Source organism: Saccopteryx leptura, chromosome 8, assembly GCF_036850995.1.
Source record: "Saccopteryx leptura isolate mSacLep1 chromosome 8, mSacLep1_pri_phased_curated, whole genome shotgun sequence".
Lineage (NCBI taxonomy): Eukaryota > Metazoa > Chordata > Mammalia > Chiroptera > Emballonuridae > Saccopteryx > Saccopteryx leptura.
The window spans coordinates 85,949,319-85,959,000 of NC_089510.1; the positions used below are offsets into that span (position 1 = coordinate 85,949,319).

At 45.1% G+C, this 9,682-nt stretch overlaps 1 protein-coding gene across 1 annotated transcript in view; it reads right to left on the reverse strand.

Annotated features, from left to right (window-relative positions):
* SEC62 (SEC62 homolog, preprotein translocation factor) overlaps positions 1-9,325 on the reverse strand; it is a 33,431-nt gene extending 24,106 nt beyond the window's left edge. Inside the window, exon 1 of the mRNA XM_066346876.1 lies at positions 8,967-9,325. Within this exon, the coding sequence (XP_066202973.1) occupies positions 8,967-9,002 (36 nt within the window). The 5' untranslated portion in view covers positions 9,003-9,325. The remainder of the gene's footprint in view (positions 1-8,966) is intronic.
* Positions 9,326-9,682: the final 357 nt, after the last annotated feature.

Here is a 9,682-nt window from a genome sequence, read left to right on the forward strand (position 1 = left end):
ACCTGGCAGCTGCTTCTCATCTTTCTTCCTTTGCATTTCCCAACTCCTCTACTTCCAGTAGCCCAACTAACAGCGTAGGATTCTTATACTCCACTGCTATCCCATCTGTGGGTTATTATTTAAAAGAACAAACCAATAAACACAAATAAGGACTATAATAAAAAGCAAGTATTTATATGAATTTAAAATCTTTAGCTTTACATATAAAAATATGTACATATCACAGAAAAATAAAATCTTAAAATATTTCAAATTCAAAATGTAACACGCCAAGCTCACTAACATCTACAAGGTTCATAATGATTTAATTTGGAGCCTTGTCACAAAATATTTGAAATGCTAAAAGATGAAAATTCTATATTTGTTTTTGAAATCACACTAAAATATATTAACGTGTTAATTTCATATATTAAGTGATAGTACTTAGTTATGCTTGTGTAAAACATACTGCATTTCCAGGAGCCTCATTTATTAGTAAATAATATCCTATGTATTTGAGATACAGTAAAAAAAGTAATACTGTAGTTAAAAAATATTGATACCATAATTGGTGTACAGAAACAAGTTATATTTTATAGCATATCCATATATGCTCATTTCCCCCCTTCATTTGATTTACCTGTTGTCAATTTAAAGGTTAATATAATTAACTGATAACTTGTTACTGGGATATACCTGATTAAATATGATTGTGGGTGAGAAGTCACAACAAACATAAAGCATTCAATTACATACTATTTTTACCCTATAATATCGTTGGGTGTTACAGGTAATATCCAAAATTATGATAGTTATACTTTGTCGCAACTATCCATAACAGCAATTGTTATTTTCCAAAATAAGTGGGAAAAAACTATTTTAGGAGTAGGATTACCAATGTGGATGAGAACAGCTATGAAAGCCCTCTTGGAAGAAAGAGCTGGATTCTGAAAGAAGTCTGAGTTAAGTTGAATGGACAGCGTGGACAATGTGGCTGAGAAGAAGCACAAAACTGGGCTCCAGTAGAGATAAGTTAGGAAGCACTGTGAGGGTAATATAAGTGTGTATAAATAGAATAGGGATAAAGTCTTCATGGCAGTTGAGAAATTTCAACTTTACCCTGTAAATAGCAGAAATACCATTAGTAGTTTTTCAATAGAAGGACATAGTTAGAAAAAATTACCTAGACATATTATTTTGGTGCCTGTGTAAATAATGAATTGGGAAAAAATGCACAAGGCAGGGCAACTAGTTAGTATTCAAGTAAAACGATGTGGTACTGGACTAGGAATAGGAAGGACTGTGGATATTTGAAACATTTTAAATGTAGAATAGATAGGACTCAATGATAACGGATGAATGAAATGGCTGAGTAAATAATGTCAGACTTCTACTTTGATCAAATGAAAGGATAATTTTTCAATAACAAATTTGGGAGGAAGGTGATTCTGGGGAAAAAAACAATCAACTTTAGACATGACAAGTCTACATCCTTCTAACACCCAAGTAAACTGTTTACTGAACACAAGCAAAAATGCATTAATCTACTGATTGTTGACAGAGGCATCACATATAAATCTGATAGTAAGATACACAAGAAACTGAAAAGTCCATTCTATTATTATACAGTAGGGAATCTGATACTACATAAATTCACACTTAACAATTAACAACAGACACTTTAACAATTAACTTCAAGTTTACCAAACTCATTTCTACACTGCAAAACAGACAAATACAGTTAAGCTTTGAACAATGCCGGGGTTAAGAGAGCCAAATCCCCACACAGTTGAAAACCCTTGTTTAACTTCTGAGTACCCCAAATCTTTACAACTGTCCTTTGGTATCCATGGGGTACTGGTTTCAGGACCCCCAACACATGAAAATCCCTGGATGCTCAAGTTTGTGTATGAAATGGCATGGATCAATAAATGCATACAGTCAAAACTGAGGATCCACTGGTTGATCCACAGACGTGAAACACAGGGATACTGAGGGCAGCTTATATTTATTGAAAAAAAAATTATGTATCATATAAATGATCCCACACAGTTCAAACTTATGTTGTTCAAGGGTCAACTGTATTCTATTTCCATTCTTTTCCCCTCCTTGGTAAAAGCACTACTAAGCACAATGAACAGAACAGACCCAGAAGCATGGACTTGAATGTCCCAACTAGACAGTTACTTATCCGTTAATACTTTAAAGTATCAGAGTCTTCCCTTAAAATTATAACTAGAAAAGTAGTGAATTCTATCAAGATATTGGTTCAACAGAACTGACACCTTTCTTGCTCCTTGAAATTCAAATCCTAAAAAACTTTCTATTTTTCTTTGTCAAATACTATGAAATAAATGTTCATTATACCATATATAAATTGTATATTGTAGGCCGTCCTTAACAAAAAGTATAGAATTTGTGCCGTCTGCTGGGGCCTTGAAGCCAAAAAGAAAGATTGCTATAGAAGAGCACCAAGAGAACATGACCATGGGAAGCTGGTCAAATAGTAGATCACACCATGGAGTCTTCCCTCTCACTGCTCCTCTGCTGCAGCCTGAAGAGTACAAAACAGTCTTAACCTTTTCCTGTTTACATATCAGACTATAGTACCTCCTCCCTCCCCCTTTTTCTTTTTGGTGACAGAGAGACAGAGAGGGACAGATAGTGACAGGAAGGGAAAGAGGTGAGAAGTATCAATTCTTTGTTGCAGCACCTAAGTTGTTCACACCTCAGTTGTCCATTGATTGTTTTCTCATATGTGCCTTGATGGAAGGGGGGGGTTACAGCAGAGTGACCACTTGCTCAAGACAGCGACCTTAGGCTTCAAGCCAAGTGACCCCTGGCTCAAGCCAGCAACCATGGGGTCATGTCTATGATCCCACACTCAAGCCAGTGACTCCATGCTCAAGCTGGGGCGACCTTGGGGTCTTGAACCTAGGTCCTCTGAGTCCCAGTCTGACGCTCTATCCACTGTGCTACTGCCCTGGTCAGGCAGTATCTCCCCTTTTGATGTGAACAAATTTTCAGAATATTTCCATATTTTTTCTAGAAACTTTCTAACAAAGAGTGAAGGCCTTTTGGGAATAGCATGACCCACTAATAAACTGAAACCAGCTCATCAACCCTCAAATGAAAAGAACTTTATATAGCTCAATGCAGCTCAAATGTCTTAGAATGAGTAAGTAAGGAACCAATATTTTGAGGCTGGACAGTCATCTTTGCACCCAAATACCAAGATCCTAGCTGCTACAACTCACAATCCAAAATTATATAAATTGAAAGTTTGAACATTCTTTAGTTATTTAACACTATTTTTACTTGATACATCAATATTCAAATACTATAATGAAATTATATTAGAAATTACCATTTCTAATTATATTTATATATTAGCCAGTACTTAAGGGAATCTTTTTGAGAAAAAAAAAATTAGAAAAGTCAGTAAGCTGCAGCCTTCTTTCAGTCTTACAGAATTTTTGATTTATACTGCTCACAAAAATTAGGAGATATTTCAAAATGAATATGAAGCGATAAAAAAAGAAGCATTTGATTTGATTTGATTTTTTTTTTTTTTTCCATTTTTCTGAAGCTGGAAACAGGGAGAGACAGACTCCCGCATGCGCCCGACCGGGATCCACCCGGCACGCCCACCATGGGGCGACGCTCTGCCCACCAGGGGGCGATGCTCTGCCCATCCTGGGCGTCGCCATGTTGCGACCAGAGCCACTCTAGCGCCTGAGGCAGAGGCCACAGAGCCATCCCCAGCGCCCAGGCCATCTTTGCTCCAATGGAGCCTTGGCTGCGGGAGGGGAAGAGAGAGACAGAGAGGAAAGCGTGGAGGAGGGGTGGAGAAGCAAATGGTCGCTTCTCCTGTGTGCCCTGGCCGGGAATCGAACCCGGGTCCTCCGCACGCTAGGCCGACGCTCTACCACTGAGCCAACCGGCCAGGGCTGATTTTTTTTTTATTAAACAAGAACATCAGAAAAGCAAATGACAAGTCAAAGAAAGTTGTTAGATTATGCAAATGAAATGCAAAATCACCTTTTATTTCATTGCTGAAATGAACTATACAAAAGGCTGAAAGTAGTAGAGTATCCGCACGTTCCCTGATCCCCTAATTTTTGTGAGCAGTGTAGAAGAATTTTAAAAATTGCTATAGTCAATAGAAACAAACTTAGCTGACTTGTTGAGTGAACTGAAAAAGAAAAAGGTTAGTTTACAATCTGAATTGGGTATCTTCATACAAGTTAGTCTAAAAATATTGGTGAAAATGCAAATAGGGTTAACAGAATAAAATCTGAATGCTGGAGGGAACCTTAGGTAAATTATTTGCTTACAGTCACACAGCACATTACTAATAGTTTTACAAGTCTTTGTATCTTAACTCTGACAGTATCCTTCTGTAATACCCCCTTGCTCCACTCCTATTGTAAGCCCTCCATTAAACTGCTGGGAAACTTTTCACTTAGGACCATTTCCTGGGTCTCTTCTTTCATCAGAAGGTCCCAGAGAGTCAGAATTTACAGTTCTAAAATTTCTCTTTTCTTCTCTCTTCTAAAATTAAGCATATTGGCCCATGATGTTTGTCTCTCTTTAGCAGGAACAAGTCATGTTAAGTATGTTACACATTTAATATAATCTTATTTTATCAATGGTGCAGTGGAAAGAACATTCAACTGAGAATTAAATGACTTGGTCTAAATCTGGTTTTACTATCTTGATGAGTGACCCTGGGTCAAGTTATATTAAATCACTGAACCTCAGTTTATCTGTAAAGTGAAGATGATGGTTTAGAGCAGTAAGTTTTATATCTAGTAATAGCTTTTAATCAAGGTCCTAAAAGTAAGGAAAATGGGACGTAGGGATGATGGTAGTGGGGTACTGAAGTGATAAGGCTTTGGGCCCACCGTTCTGCTGTTATAAGAACCACATTTGTGCAAAAGGACTCCAAACAAACCCTACTATTTGAAAATCCTTTAGAACTATTATAATTTCATGATACAGGCTAGGATTCTTAAAAAAAAAAAGATTTTATTTTTATTTATTGATTTTAGAGAGAGGAGAGAGAGAAAAAGGCAAGGGTGTGGAGCAGGAAGCATTAACACGTTGCTTCTCACCTTGACTGATCAAGACAAAGGTCTTGAACCAGTGACCTCAGCATTTCAGTTTGATGCTCCATCCACTGCACCACCATAGGTCAAGGATTTGAAATCATCCTTTCTAGTAAGCAAACACTTTGTTAACCTATACACACTGTTACATTCTTAAAATTTTATTTAATTGTATTTCTTAACTTTAAATTACTTATTTTCAAATGTTTCATTAACTTAGATTGAGATCACTTTCATTTGAAAATCTCAATCATCAAAACTTCCCAATATAATGTCAAGGAATATATAGCTCCCTTCTGGTTTTCAGTAACCAGTAAAGTGAGTCCAAGAAGGTATTGTGCCAAAATAGTCCTCTTGCTTCTGACTTGGATGGGGTATCAGAATCTGAAACTATGCTATACTAGTGAAAGCAAATAAATTAGCTAGCTACTTTTTAAAGTCCTGAACCTGTCTGTATTAATCACTTCCACCAATGTACAAATTATAATTCAAGGTCACTAACTCCATTAAACATAAAAATCTTTTCTAAACAGAAAACAGCAAGTTACAACAGAAAACTTGGTGGATATTACAGACCTTTTTGCCCCAAAGTCTTACAGTAGAATCTTTTCTGTAATTTAAACTCTAAATTCTGTCATTCTGGGAAAAACAAAGGAATTTTCTAAAATATTGTATATTTTAATTAATTTGTTAATACTGTTTAGTAGTACTCCAAGTAGCACTCCCAAAATCTTCACATTCTGGTACCACTATGTAGAAAACTTTGAGGATGAAAAACATCAAGTATTATTTAGTTTGATTTAGCAGTATGCCAAGCTGTTTTTAACAATCAGACCCTCACATACTTATCTGATCTTCAACTAAACAATAGTAAGCAAATGGCTGTATTTTTTATACTCACTATTTATGAAATAGACAGGGGTTAATCTTTCTTCAGCCTGTCAGATTGCTTAACAAAAACCAAAACAAACCACCCTATATCCTTCATCTGTTAAAGGAAGAAGTTATGTGCCAAGCAGTATTTTTTTTTAATTTATTCATTTGAGAGAGGAGAGGGAGAGACAGAGAGAGAGAGAGAGAGAGAGAGAGGAGAGAGAGAGAGAGAGAGAGAGAGAGAGAGAGAGAAGGGGGGGGGAGCTAGAAGCATCAACTCTCATATGTGCGTTAACCAGGCAAGCCTAGGGTTTCGAACCGGCGACCTCAGCATTTCCAGGTCGACGCTTTATCCATTGCGCCACCACAGGTCAGGCCCCAAGCAGTATTTTAATGTTTCTTTTTTTATGACCCTAGGAGGTATCCCCCCTCCTCTTTAAGATAAATATTCTTTTTCACAAATTTGGAAATTGAGGTAAAAAGTTAAGTAACTTGCCCAAAGTTACACAGCTAACAGTTGGTGAAATGCGGTACAAACAGGCAGTCTAATCTGGCTCTAGTTTTGGCCCCTAGCCATTACCACTACAATACAGCTTCTTAATCTACCTTTACATTTAATATAAAATCACAACTGAAAGAGAGCAGCTATTCAAAAAGTGAATTAAGATCCCCTTTACAATATTAAGTCATAATTGAAATGATAAAAACAGTGTTTATTAAAGGGCATAAAATGTACTATATGTGTAAATATAAGAAATTCAGTAAGTCCAAATCTGATGAAGTCAATACAAATTCTAATAAGCCTTATATATTCATACCTGATCAATAACTGAATTCTGAAAGACTGAATAGTATAATTAGAAATTTCTTCCATAAGAACCTTAAACCTTGGTTTTTAGGACCTGTCTGAACTTGGAAGGAATTTGTTTAGGATCTCCTACTGCCTCCTGTTAGGAACTACTTACATATTTCTGCCCAATTCCAACATTCCACAGTTTTCAGGCGAATTTTAACTCGCATAGCTCAAATCACCCGTGGTGTAAGCCACTGAAGTGATCAGGTTTTTATTTTAATGTTGGAATACAATATGACACAGAAAAAGTCATTCTAAGCAATGAAGCAGTAAGGAACAGAAAGATAATGAGCATAGCAATGTGTGATTAGCATAGCAACAATTCAAAACGACATGCTATCAGTTTACGACATATGGAGGTTTCTAGGCCCAGGAGCTGATGAGACGACGGACATCCCGAGTCTAAGATGCTCCGGTATTTAATCATCCTGGCGAATAGCAAGAACTGGGGTGGCACTGAGGTGGGGGGATGGCACGGATGGGTGCGCAGGTGACAGGCGTGTGGAAGAGGGAGGCTGCTATGCGGGTTAGGAGGATGACACACTGAGACGTTTCTGGGCGCGACCAGCCGCTGCAGGACCGACGGGCTGTGTGTATTTACACTGGGAGGCCGGAAAGGAGGCCGCAGAGCCACAACTGGACGACCCAGTTACCACAGTCGCGGGTAAAGGAGGGTACGCGCAACCGAACATCTGGGGGGCAGGTCGCCGCCAGGGGCCCCAGGGCAACGGCCCAAACCCAGCCTGCCCCCTGCACAGCCCCCCCCACGCCGTCCGCGCAGAGAGTGGGCGCCCTGCACAGCCCCCCGTCCGCGCACAGGAGCCCCCTGCACACTGCACAGCCCCCCGTCCGCGCAGAGAGTGGGCGCCCTGCACAGCCCCCCGTCCGCGCACAGGAGCTCCCTGCACAGCCCCCCGTCCGCGCACAGGAGCCCCCTGCACAGCCCCCCCCACGCCGTCCGCGCAGAGAGTGGGCGCCCTGCACAGCCCCCCGTCCGCGCACAGGAGCCCCCTGCACACTGCACAGCCCCCCGTCCGCACACAGGAGCCCCCTGCACAGCCCCCCGTCCGCGCACAGGAGCCCCCTGCACAGCCCCCCGTCCGCACACAGGAGCCCCCTGCACACTGCACAGCCCCCCGTCCGCGCACAGGAGCCCCCTGCACAGCCCCCCGTCCGCGCACAGGAGCCCCCTGCACAGCCCCCCGTCCGCGCACAGGAGCCCCCTGCACAGCCCCCCGTCCGCACACAGGAGCCCCCTGCACAGCCCCCCGTCCGCGCACAGGAGCCCCCTGCACAGCCCCCCGTCCGCGCACAGGAGCCCCCTGCACACTGCACAGCCCCCCGTCCGCGCACAGGAGCCCCCTGCACAGCCCCCCGTCCGCGCACAGGAGCCCCCTGCACAGCCCCCCGTCCGCGCACAGGAGCCCCCTGCACAGCCCCCCGTCCGCGCACAGGAGCCCCCGGCACACTGCACAGCCCCCTGTCCGCACACAGGAGCCCCCTGCACAGCCCCCCGTCCGCGCACAGGAGCCCCCGGCACACTGCACAGCCCCCCGTCCGCGCACAGGAGCCCCCTGCACAGCCCCCCGTCCGCGCACAGGAGCCCCCTGCACACTGCACAGCCCCCCGTCCGCGCACAGGAGCCCCCTGCACAGCCCCCTGTCCGCGCACAGGAGCCCCCTGCACAGCCCCCCGTCCGCACACAGGAGCCCCCTGCACAGCCCCCCGTCCGCACACAGGAGCCCCCGGCACAGCCCCCCGTCCGCGCACAGGAGCCCCCTGCACAGCCCCCCATCCGCGCACAAAGAGCGGGCTGCGGGAGGCCAGTCCTCCGCCGGCTGCTACGCGGCCTTCACTCCGAGACAGCTAAGGCCGAAGGATGCCGGGGAGAAAGGGCCGGGGGGCGTGGGTCGCTGACCTCCCAGCACAGCACAGGCCGCCTGCGCCGCCCCTTCCCGGCCTCAGCGCCGCAGTCGCCCGCATCGCCGGCCTCCAGGCCTCTCACAACAACGTCGCCCGCAGCCGGAGGCCAGACGACACAACCCCGCCCCGCCTCGCACTCGGTCCCGCTCGCCCGTCCGTGGACTTCCCCCGCTTCTTCCCCTTCCGAGCGCCGTGAGAGCCCCTAACCCGAGATTCGGCTTTGCTACCTGAATCCGCTTCTTGTGTCTCCTGCGTTCCGCCATGTTGGCCGCTCCGCCCGGTTCCCTCTGACGTGGAGCGAGGAGGGGGCGGCGGAAACCTCGCGAGAGCGCTCCCGGGGCCCGTTATGTAACCCTCGGCCGGCGCCCCTCAGGGTGGGCGGCGGCGCGGTCTGTCGCTCTTCCCTCGGCTCCTTTCGTGCTGGAGCTGGAAGTGGCTGAAACCAGAAGGAAGTTGACAAGCGGACCAGTAAACAGGAAGGTTGGAAAGAGTCCTTGGCTGTCAAACCAGACTGAGCATCTGAATCACCTGAGAAGCTCCTGAGATGCCGGCTCCCGGGCCCCACCCCGCCGAGGCAGCAGCTGGGAGCGGAGTGGTGGCTGAGACCCACGGGGCTCGAGGCGTCTAACGTGGCTCCTCCTGTCTCCCCGTGAGCCCTGCCCGGCCTTTCCCGCGAGCACGGCCTCTTCGCTCCTCTTCCAGGACGGGGCAGCCGAGGGGCAGCGTTATGAACTGGCTTACCGCATGCTGCGCAGCGCGTAGCTGGTCGCCTGGCGGAGACGTGAGCCAGTGCCTTTCTTCCATACAACAATCAGGGTAGTCGGGCTCATCTGCTTTGGGCTCTCCATTCTATTTTCTGCGTTGCTTCCAGAACTCACCTCCAGATTCCAAGAGTCAGAAAGAACCTAGGGAAAGAAGTACAGCAACTAGTAAGTTGAGTAGG